The sequence below is a fragment of the Buceros rhinoceros genome, unplaced genomic scaffold, assembly GCF_000710305.1.
Source record: "Buceros rhinoceros silvestris isolate BGI_N320 unplaced genomic scaffold, ASM71030v1 scaffold20452, whole genome shotgun sequence".
Taxonomy (NCBI): Eukaryota; Metazoa; Chordata; class Aves; order Bucerotiformes; family Bucerotidae; genus Buceros; species Buceros rhinoceros.
The window spans coordinates 14,265-26,223 of NW_010401202.1; the positions used below are offsets into that span (position 1 = coordinate 14,265).

The window sequence follows — 11,959 nt, forward strand, 5'->3', positions numbered from 1 at the left end:
CCTGCAGAACTTTGGCTGGAATCACTTTGTTATTTTCAGCGCGCTCTGCCAGTTCGCAGCCCATGCCATGACACAGCATTCCTCCTGCTTTGTTTTGGCTGCTACGATTTGGAGCTGACATTTAGCAAACTTGCATTAATGCCTCCCCAAACAAGGGTCCTTGTTGACTGCAGTTAGCTGCAGTTGCAAGTTTTAGGCAGAGGCATGAGCAGCCGTGAATCTCAAAAGTGAGTTCCCCCCTTCTTGGGGCTTTATGGCTTGGTTTGCCGTGGAGCTCGTCTTAGGCAGGGGTTGCACCTCTGAGACAGCTGGATAGAGCAGAACCGTTTGTCCTGGGAGAGCAGGGACTGCCATTTACCTTGGCGTTTCAGGGGACAGGCAGTGCAGGGGCGACTTTCCTTATAAAAACACTCGTCACGTACCTTTGTGAGGCTGAGCACAGATTTTTTGGGCTGATTATTTTGGTATACATACCTGGAGGGACATGCTGGATATATTTCCTTTCCAGCGTTTGCTTTAGGATGTCTCTGAAGTCAACAGATGCTGTGATGCTGAGGGACATGGTCTAGGGACCCTGGCAGTGCAGGGTGAATGGTTGGGCTTGATGATCTTAAAGCTCTCTTCCAACCAGATGATTCTATGATTCTATGATTCCCTGCTCACTGCAGTAAACCTCAGGGCTACAATCAGGGCTGCAATATAGGAGACTCCACTGCATGAAGTGTAAAACTGACTGTTTGTGACTTAGTCAGTGCTGATACATCTTCAAATTACAGCAAACGTCCTGTTAAAACCATCGCATACAAGTTTTTCGCAACAAACCGTCCCCTCTGCCGCAGGAGGCAGCTTTTCTAATGGAGGTTTGTAGGTGTTAGCTGGAGAGGGGACGAAGGAGGAAATGTTTGCTTTCTGCTTAGCGAATGTCTGTCATAGCCCCGCTAAGTAGCCAGAAACAAATTACGTGTGAAACTCAGCATCCCTCTCTCTCTTTCTCTCCTGTGATTAGTATTTGCTTATGCAGCCCAAGACCTCAATTTAATTAACGGGAATATGCTTATTTTACAAATTATAACCTTGTAATGTCCTTAGCAGTAAAAAAAGGATATTTTTTACCAGAAGCTGTTCTTTGATGCACATCATTTTATTACCAACATTGCTGTGGTCCTCTATTTATTAAAAACCAAATTAGTCCTGGTTATTTCCATTAACTTACAAGTGGATTTTATTTACAGAAAATAGATGGAAAAGCCACAAAAACACCCTGAAGCTGTGTGTCATTAAACAGACTTCTAGAGAAGCTCAATTTTTAACTGCTTGTGTCAATTACAAAATTAATTAGCATCGACGGGTTTTAATATTTTCTTTAACAGAATAATTGAGTGGATTCTCTCCTAACATCACTGTTTTGAACAAAACTGTGAACTGTGAAACTTCATGAAAGATGAAAAATGTATAGATGTTGATAGCGAGCAGAGATATTTTAAAGTGTATATAAATATGTTTATGTCTGTACACACATTCATAGTGCAGTGGCCTTTGTGGGTTTTGGGTGATCCTTCAGCACAGCGTGTAAAGAACTTGTGCTGGGTCTGTCTTAAATGTGGGTTTATGGTCCTCAGTTGATGCACTCTTCCCTTTCACCAGGAATATATCCTCTAGTGCACTCCCACCATCAATATAAAGAGATATTTTTATTGACGGCTACATGTAAAGGCAATTCTGTTAATGCAGCAGCCTCACAGGTGAGTGCCTGACCGTGTCCCTGGAAATCTGTAGATGTCTGTAAAGCTGGTGGGGCTTTCTGCAGAATCAAGAGGACAGCACGTTCGATGCTCCTATGAATAGAATCAGAATAAATGGGCAAGCAGATGCATATTTGCTTCACATTTTTCTTAATTAACTTTCGGAGAGTGCAAACAGTGAACAAATGTAAATTTATACTAAATCATCTTCCAAAAATGTGATGGAAGAAAACCCCAGATTTAAGTCGCCAGGAGGAGTATGATAACTTTCAACCTGCAGCTATAGTACGCACCTGAACACATACAACTTTTTATTAAATTTATTTATTGTTTCTGCAGGAGGACTTTGCTTAGAAACGGTAATTACAGGGAGATTTCTAGTGTGAACACTGTGGTACTCATTTGATAATAAAAAGCGTAAAAGCCCCAGACTGACAGGAAATGTCTCAGTTTTTAACCTCAGGCAGTATTTTGATAGACTTCCAAGACGTTATCCATTGTGCTTGTATTTACTCTTTTATTCCATATTTTAGCCTAAGATGTATTCCAGAATTACAGCATTTACTGAACAAGTTCTAGTCTAGTACAGGCTGAGGAACAATCACATGAAGTACCTCATTCCCCAAAGTCACAGTCTTTGCTATTTACTCTTCGTTAATCCAAAATGTTAACTCCAGGAGTTATTTGCCAAGGCATGAAATAAAATGCTATTTTATGGCTAGAATACCTATTCCATAATTTAAATTTTGTATATTAAAAGAGCAAAATGAACAAAAAATTCATTTCAAACTAGTTATTATCTTGGATGTGACTAGCATCAGTAGATTAAAGGTTCATGGAAGACACTAACTTTCTGAGCTTCAAGGTCAAAGACTTTCCATTTATCTTACTCTGTCATTTCTTAGATTTCCATTTATAGATCTGACTTCAGCAGTGTTTCTGCATCCAGACTCTTTAAAATACAATCACTATTTAGCACAAGGCTACATGGAGAGATGACTGTCTACAGAGACAGCTTTCTGCCACTTTGCTTTGATTCTTCCATCAAGACATACCTTCTTTGTACGGCATAAAACTATCATGGTTATCCATAAATACCTAAGTGCTTTTCCTTGGCCAAGCTAAGCACACTAAAAAACCCCGCGCTGAATTGCCCACTTTCTGATTGCCAGAACAGATACGATCCAGTGAATCATATCTGATAACATATCAGGGAGCACAAAAGACCTGGGGTTTATGCTTTTCTGGCTGGTAAACAGACACTTGATGTCCTAATTTTGCTTCTATGATAGTTAGTGGCTAATACACCTTGTTCTTCAGAATGATGCGTGGGTTGAACTCTTCACCACCATAGCTAGGCCATTGCTCACTGGACACTGGTTTGATCATCTCTGCAACCCTCAGACATTGGGGAGAGAAGCTGCAAAGGACAGAGGGAAAGGAGGTATGTGGGTCAAAGTGACACACAAACAAGTGAGAAGTTCTGTGCTAACCTGAAAAGGAGCTTGAACTTAATGAAGAAGATGAAAACCAAGGGCCTTTACCAAGAAACACAGTAAGAGTTTGAAACTAAAAGAGGGGAGATCTAGATTACATATAGGGAAGAATTTTTTTACTATGAGGGTGGTAAAACACTGGCCCAGCTTGTCCAGAGAGGTGGTTGAAGACCCATCCCTTGAAACATTCCAGATCAGGTTGGATGGGGCTCTGAGCAACCTGCTTTAGTTGAAGATGTCCCTGCTCACTGCAGGTGGGGCTGGACTAGGTGACCTTTAAATGTCCCTTCCAATCCAAACCATTCTATGATTCTACAATTCCATAATTCTATGATTATAAACGCATGCTGACAAGAGCGTAGCGGATAGTCTATGCCTGCAGGAACGAATCTGAGTCACAGGATTGGTTATAGGTACAAGTTGCTCCAATGTTGGCAGTTTGCATCACTGCCCACAGCAGCCACAGCAGGTTCAGGTACATGTTTGGTTAAACCTTGAATGTCTTTGGCCTTAACATGATCCATGAGGTTTTCAGACTAAAACCTAACGAAATATCTCAAGGGAAAGCAAAAGAGTAGAAAAGGTGGGAGAGAAAGGGAAGGCTACTGGAGGTAACACAATTAAGAAACATAAGGAGATACGAGTAGAAAATCAAAGCAGGAGTATGAGGGAAAACAGTGGCAAAACAAGAGGCAGAGGTGTTAAAATGGGACAGTATGGAAGAAGGAAGTGTGCTGCATTGAATGTGGGATGTTCCTGGGCAGAAGCAGCCCATTGCATGTGAGGAGGAAGATGAGCATGGGCAGGGCTGCTGGGGAAAGGCAGTGCCAGTCACTGGCTCTGGAGGAGGAAGGTCAAAAACAAGGGAAAAAGCAACCGAGGTCATTTTCCTTATTGTTTGTGTAAAATTTATAATAATTTGCAGCCAAAGTTATGGCTGTTGGCAGGTCGGTCCTGTCTAGCCGTGAGGGCATGGCCGCTCTGGGAGCAAGCACCGCAGAACTGAGGTTGTTGCCCGGCAGTAACCTCCTGGTTGCAGTGCTCGTGCCCAGGGAAATCAACCCGCTTATCTCAAACTCATTTGAAGGCAAGGCACCAACAAAATGACAGTCTGGCTCCAGAGTGAGACCAGATAGCAACCTAACTGCCAGGGTTAATGTGTAACTCCTCATGGATGAGCTCCCACTCGCAGTAGCATCAGAATTTCTCGGCATGGAAGATGGCATGGAAGCTCCAGGGAGCTGTAAAACGCACCCTTTGCCCACCAGGTAATATGGACCCTCTCTGCTTGTTAGTGTTAGCCGGGAGGGAGAGGAGAGGGGCACTAAGGCCTGGCAAAAGAGTTGTCCTCATTCTGGGTGGTGTCCAGTGGAGGAGACAAGGCTCTCCCTGAGGCTGGGAGGAGACTTACAGATGGGAAATGTCCATGATAGTGCTGGGTTTCTGTGTTCCTGGTAGGCATGGGGAGGTACTGGGGCAGCCTTGTCTTTGTGTTGAAGGAGCCCTGTGGAGGCCACCTATCCTGCTGCGCTGTTCAGCCATGAGATGCTGTGAGCCAGCCTGGGACAATCTCCACCCTGGACAGAGATCAGAGTGAAAACCCCGTTACCATCTGTCCAAGTGAAAGAGCTTATAAAAGAGGTTTGTCCAACAAAAGCTCCAAAACGTTCCTCATGGATGAGCTCTGAATCTTGACGAGTGGCCATCAGTCAGAGGTGCACAGCTAGAAATTTCTTTTAAACTTTGAAAATAAGATCCCCACAAGGTTGGTGTTTCTCCCGTCTCTAATGGATGCTCATCCCACAGGTGGTGTTCCCTTTCTTCTCACAAGCACCCTTAACCTCGATGACATTGAACAGCTGTATTGGCCCCAGCCAGCATTACAAACGCTTTTTGTGAAGGCACTGGAAGCAAACAGATGTAGCTGTGGAGATAATGAAAAAGTATGTAAATAGTAGCTCCCAGAAACCACAGTTTCACCAAGTGGCTTTGACACTTGCCAAATACCTTTAAGCTGATAAAGATCTGATTTGTACTTCAGAGGTAACCTGATTAGCAACCGATTTGAATCTGGAATATGTTAATTGGTACAAACATCACTAAATCACTTTCTTTAATCTATATGAAGTAGTGTGAACGAACATAGTGAAGGCTGGGGAGTCATAGAGAATGAGTACTTCTGTATCTAGCCACTATAAAATTAGTAATAAAACGTAATTGCATGTACACACACAGAATGACGCTCGAAAGTACCCAAGGTCAATCCAGCACTCAGAACTGAAGAAAAACTTAACTAAACCTGTTCATGCAACAAAAATTTGGTCATGAGCCACCTTTTTGCCAGGAGTTCTGTCCTGTTCGGTGCCCAGTACAGATGGTGCTCACTAAATGAGCGCCCATTCCTAGTTTCATTTTGCTGAACTGAAAGCTGCGTGACTTTCTGATCCCTTGCTCTCGCCAGCTCAGTGTCTGTGTGTCTCACAATTTTAGTATATCAATGGATATATTTTCAACACTGGTGAACGACAGCTTAGAAACAGGGAGCTAACGCACAGAGATACTCATGTCAAAGAAGGGCAGCAATGTTAACCAGCAGGATATTTCATCGTGCTGGTCATCACCCGTCATTTCTAGCCACAACAACACTGCAACTGAGCTAAGTTTTGGGCGCTCACCAACACCACCCTCACCGCACTTCATGGTGTCAGGTCGGACATTCAGAGAGGAAGGGCTGGCCCACATATTTCACCATGTTGCTGGCATCACAGCCTACCTATGACAGAGACAACACTGACATCTGATTCTCCAGCATGGCATGGAACTATTTTCTCTTCAAAATCCTTTCATTCACTACTTAATTTCTGCCTCTGTAACAAAGCACATAGGGAACCTGTTAGCCACTGTCTTCTTCATTCTACTTCCTTCCTCCACACCCGGCACAGGACCGTTCAGGTTGCAGGTCCATTAGCACCAGCAGGCTTTGCTAAGAAATGGTTCTCAAGAATCAGTTTGGCTTTAGCATGGACAAGACATACCTTCTAAAATCATGCTCAAAAGGGATTACAGCATTTTTTTTTTTTTTTGCATGCTTGCAAAAAAAAAAAGAAACCCTCAGTTTTCAGAATCCTTTGTTTGAATTTTTAAAATTTTGAAATATCTATAAATAGTCTTAGAAATGAAAAAACAACCTGTTCTATAGACAGCACTAACCAGCTTCTTTGTAATGTATAATTAGACTTACGATGTAAGGAATTGTCAGTGGTTTATGTGAAGTAATTGCCTTCTTTAAGTGAGTTAAGTGACTTTCTTGTTTGAAGTCCATAAATCACGGCTGGGGTGCAGGACACTGAAATCGTGCTGTGCCTCCCTTTTGCATGTTATATTTCCTGAAAGCAGCTTGGAATTCCAATTTTGCACTATCCCATCCATATTTAGATTACGTTGTAGAAGAAGAACTGGGGCGGGGCTTGCAGGACACTGAAATCGTGCTGTGCCTCCCTTTTGCATGTTATATTTCCTGAAAGCAGCTTGGAATTCCAATTTTGCACTATCCCATCCATATTTAGATTACGTTGTAGAAGAAGAACTGGGGCGGGGCTTGTTTGGTTGGTGTTTTTAGCTTCAGACTGGGTTTTCTATATTAAAAATCTGTTTTGCCCTGTGCTTGGCAAACACCAATACTTTGTGTTATATAAAGGGAGCTGCCATGTTTCAGGGAATTCCTTTCAACTCTCTTGCTGAAGTCCTTGCTAGCCTTTATCAAAAGACTCGTCCCCCTTAACAGACTCTCTTTAATTGGCCACTTGCATGGTCAGTTAACATACTGCAGTGGAAACCAAGTGGTAAAGTGTGAACACCCAAATCTGGCGCTATAAACTCAGTGGCTGCTCTGAAACCTGTGGCTATTTATATACAAGGCGGTGTTTTGTCATGCTGATTTTTATTAGCACAGATTAGATACAGTCAACTTGGTAGATGTCACGGATGAACCAGAAAATGTTAAGCACAGACCTGCAAATGAGCGATGGGGCTTGGAGCCTGGTTTCTGTCCTTCCTTAGCATGCAGGGGCAGGATGCAGGGCCAGGCTGGCTCTGGTCCTCTTCTGTTTATCTTGCAAGACCATCACTGGGTGGGGGAAAATGCGCCTGGCTTATGGAAGGGGTTAATCCATCCTCAGGAAAGGTTTGGGGCTGTTCTGTGCAGAGAAATATTTGGTAGAAGATGGTAGGAGCACTGGGCATGCCTGCAGCATAGCAACACTCTGGGTGATCTCAGAAACTTGATGCATCAGAGCCTTGGCCAGGGAGGGGGTGGGGGGGTTAAAATTCATTTTCACCTGTAATACATTTCTGTTACTATATCCAAAGTCAATGTGAGGAAAGCTGGCTCAGCAGTGAAGCAAAAAATGGGTCATACCAGAGGAGGAACATTTTTCTGGAGCCTCTCTGTGACATCTGAAGCTGCTCTGTCTGAAGGGGCAACAAGCCCTTCTATTTTTGTGTGTGCAGCACCAGTACTCCAGGTGCTGTGAACCTGCAGAGCTACTGCTCTGAAAACTCACTTTCCAAAGAGCCAAGTCATAGGATTTATCTCCAATCTTAAAATTATAATTAAATGTCTCCCCAAGGCTGAAGCAATTTTTTATCCCTGGCCATACTTTTTTGTTCCATTTTTGTGAAGATCTGGCAATAATAAATTTATGTTTGATCTTTTTTACAACCATTGTAAACAAAAAAGTTAATTATGAAAAATGATTATGTATGTCTGCATGCCTATTTATTCTGGCTCTATTCATAGGAGCATTAAATATGCTGCAGCTATACTTGTCCAGTTAAAAACCTCCCACCTGTGTGACATATTTATAGAGGCTATTCAACTTCAGAGAGAAAGAGCTTTTGCTCAGAGGGAGGGTGCTGGACATTCCCAGCTCATCTACTGCCTTCCCCTTTCTAGGAATAGCAAAAAGAGCATCACTGAGTGGAAAATGAAGATGTCTGTATTTCGGGGTCTGGCTTTCTGTTTGGTACAGCCCTTACCTGGCTGGACAAGGTGGCTGACAATGTGGCCATCAAGATGTGTAAGATCAAACCTGAATGTTGTCATCCCCATTCTGTATCCTCCCCTAATCCTAGGAAGAGGCTAACACTGAAAGTACAGGGATCTGACATAGCATATGTGTGCGTACATGTACAAGTACATATGTGTATATATGATTAAAATTTGTGCAAAAGATTCTCGCCATAAGGGCTACAAAGCCCTTCATGGAGAGAGAGGCAGCACCCCTTAAAGCCAATAAAAAGGCAATCAGGTTTCGTTTCTGACGTTAACATCCAGCAACATAAACTCCAGAGCTGGTTTGTGCCTCCGATCATTAATATTAGATGCTGCACGAAAAGCTGCCATTGTTAATAACCACGTAAATAATATGAGTAAGAATACTAGCCTGCGGCAGATGCGAGTGTGCGCATCTGTTACCGAGCTCGTGAAGCTGGGCTTTCCTGGACAACGTCCAACTTTGGCAGGGGAACTTTAGCTGAGTAAGAAATCCAGGCTGTCATTCGTGAAGTAGCTGGCATAGGCTCAAAGACTCCCTGGTCTTTGGGACAGTGAAATAGCATTTTTTTGGTCTTTTGTTGCAGGACGTGTTCCCTTCTAAAGAGTTTGAAGCAATACCAGGGGGCCGTACCTTGGAAACGTTCATCGTTTATTATGCATTTAAATGTGCACAGCACATACACCACAGTCTTGAACAGCACCTGTATAAAACTACAGACAGATTCTGGTAAATGGGGAAAGCTCGTACCATGTAACGTTGTTATCAAGGTTTGATCACAATATTTCAAAGTTACAACAACTACCTCTGAACATATTGTGTGTGAGGCCGTTGGTTGTGGATTTAATCGGGTGAAAAGCAACAAAAAAGAAAAATTCCCAGAGAAAATCTTTGTGATCTGATTTTGGTATCTGAAATCTGGAACAGAATCACCAGTGGTAGAGGTAGTGGCGAGAATTACACGATGATTACTCACAAAGAGAAAATAGAGAAAGTACAGAAATCCCCCAAATTAATGAAAAAATCCAAAAATCTTCAGGCAGGACATTTTCTAGATGCTCTCTTTTTGAGTTGGCTTCCTTTGTCTTAACTGTATTTTTGCTTTGACAGCAGCTGGCTTAAGGTCTGGTCCTGGTCTGCTCTGGTCTTACTGAACTTTGGTGAGTAGATTTCTTCTCTTCAAAGTCATGTGTATGTAGAGAAACAGACAAGTCTGTACCATTACAAAGGAACAAAAGGCTTTTGTGTAGGAATGTAAAGAGAAGGGAAAAAAAAAGCTGAATTCAGATTTGCATGTAGTCAGAAATTACTAGTTTAGATTGGAAGATGATCCGTAAACATCCTCTAAAGTCATCAAACATTGTGGCTAGTCCTGGTTCCCACTTTATATTTTGATTCTCCAAAGATGATGTATCAAAGATACATCATTTCTTTCAAAAGAAAGAGAAGAGAAGAGAAGAGAAGAGAAGAGAAGAGAAGAGAAGAGAAGAGAAGAGAAGAGAAGAGAAGAGAAGAGAAGAGAAGAGAAGAGAAGAGAAGAGAAGAGAAGAGAAGAGAAGAGAAGAGAAGAGAAGAGAAGAGAAGAGAAGAGAAGAGAAGAGAAGAGAAGAGAAGAGAAGAGAAGAGAAGAGAAGAGAAGAGAAGAGAAGAGAAGAGAAGAGAAGAGGAGAAGAGAACAAATAAATTCTTCTGGTGATTCCCCCACAATCAAACCTGTCTTTTCCTTCATCACATTAGAGACATGAGTTACACTTGAAAAATATATAAGGAAAAATATAGGGTTACTTGATGACGATATAGTACTGCAGCCTGACAGCTGTCTGCAAATATTTTCACCATGATTGTCCTTACTAAAAGTAAACCACTGGGTAAAGATAGCTCAAACGTGACAAGGCTCAAATAGGATGCAACCAACTCTATCCTGAATACTTTTGGCTACATATGGAAAAAAAGAGAGATTTGGGATTACGATTGTTCCCCTGTGCCCTCCTCCAGAACTGTAAGACCAAGCAGAAAAGTGTGTACCTTCCATCCATGCAGACTTTGTTAGGAGACTGGCTTTGAGAGTTAGTGAGGTAGAAATTAATCAACTTTGTCAGGGAATGAGACAGAAAAAAGCAGCAAACTTCTCCTTCCAAACACTGCACTGAAAATAATAAATAGCACAAAACAACCTCAATTCCTTGTAATTGATCTAAATTCCCTCATGTTTTTTAGGAATCAGCAAATGTTTTTGCCTTTTAAAAACTTTAGAGTATTTCAGAGTTTTGCAAACTTTGAAAAATGATTGTAGCCTCCAAATGTGAGAGGGAATTTCATTTGAACAAAACACAATTGGTTTGCGGCAGCGTGTTTCACAGTGCGTTCACTGGGGGAGGGACAGGCCCCTTTTTCTTTAGCCTAATGCCAAGCAATCCTACCAAACAGAAGTTTCCATGAAGAGCCACAAAAGATCATATGCTCCTGTTTAAATAAATAGGAAAAAAAACCCAATCCTGCTGAGTTTAGGTAGGTGTTTGAGCCCCTCCGCTGCCTGGCAGCTCTAAGAAGACGGACTGCAGGAGAGTTCAAAGTTCAGCACTGGCAGATCTAAAAACAGATTTGTGGGGCAGCTCTTCAGCACCGCTCTTTCTGTACCGAGGTAAACCGATACTGCTCCAATTAAATAGCAACGCCGCACAAAGGAGGTCAGGCATTGTGTGTGGCTCCGCACTGGCATCCCACCCAGGCACCTCCACCACTGCTCCTTCTCGGAGGCCAAGAGCTTCATTGGGAGTCTCAGGGGGGTTGGAAAACACCATAACAAACAAACAAACATGTGTACAACCATAGACACTGTACAGCACACAAACAGTGCAAAACATTGTGATAGAGGGATTGAGTTTCACCTCTTCTAGGACGCGGAGTAGCAGCACACCTGTGATAACTTAGAAACGAGTTAAATCAACCACAAAGCAGAAGTCATCTACTGTTGCACCATGAAATGAAATACCTTGGGTTGGAGGTTGGTTTTGTTTTCAGAAATTAAAAAAAAAAAATCGGAACTATAAATAAATTTTGCGGCAATATATACAGATTTAAATAATTAACTTAAATATCTTACACCTACTCTTGCATAAAACTCTCCAGTAAAAGTGCACCATGTTTCTTTTCCCCAAACGTGTTCCGCATCTTCCCCTGTGCTGAGGTAGATCTGAAGAGAGATGTCTCAGATTCTAGGAAGAAAATGTGTCACTGTCATTGTGGGAGATACTTTATTGCCTTTCTTTGTTCTTCCATTTTTGCTCAGGGCTATGTACATCCCGGGATAAATCCTGGATTCATAAGCATTGTAGTTGTTTGGCAGGAGAATCTCTTTGAATTTGCACTCGTCATTGAAATGGGTCTGAAATGAAAAGGAAAGAATGAGAGGGAAGGAATTTTAAACATCGGGTGCGGAAATATTCTTGCTACCAGGTGTAGAAGGTGTGCTGTGGGGAAATGTGCAGCTGACTCCCCCCGCCTTAGCGATCTTTTGAAGTGGTCACCCAAATGAAGCTTCAAACAGGAGCCAGAGGATCATTAAGGATGCTGCGTCCTTAAGGCCAGGCATGTCCACCTGAAGGTGGGAAGGACCGTAGCTATGTCTGCGCTCTCAGTGGAGAGGAGCAGTTTAACAGCGGTTCCG

General features: G+C 42.5%; 1 protein-coding gene across 1 annotated transcript in view; it reads right to left on the reverse strand.

The window, feature by feature from the left end:
- Positions 1-11,500: 11,500 nt before the first annotated feature.
- LOC104489976 (fibroblast growth factor 4) overlaps positions 11,501-11,959 on the reverse strand; it is a gene marked incomplete at its 5' end in the record, with an annotated part of 2,051 nt that continues 1,592 nt past the window's right edge. The window contains one exon of the mRNA XM_010132198.1: positions 11,501-11,677. Coding sequence (XP_010130500.1) covers positions 11,501-11,677 — 177 coding nt within the window. The remainder of the gene's footprint in view (positions 11,678-11,959) is intronic.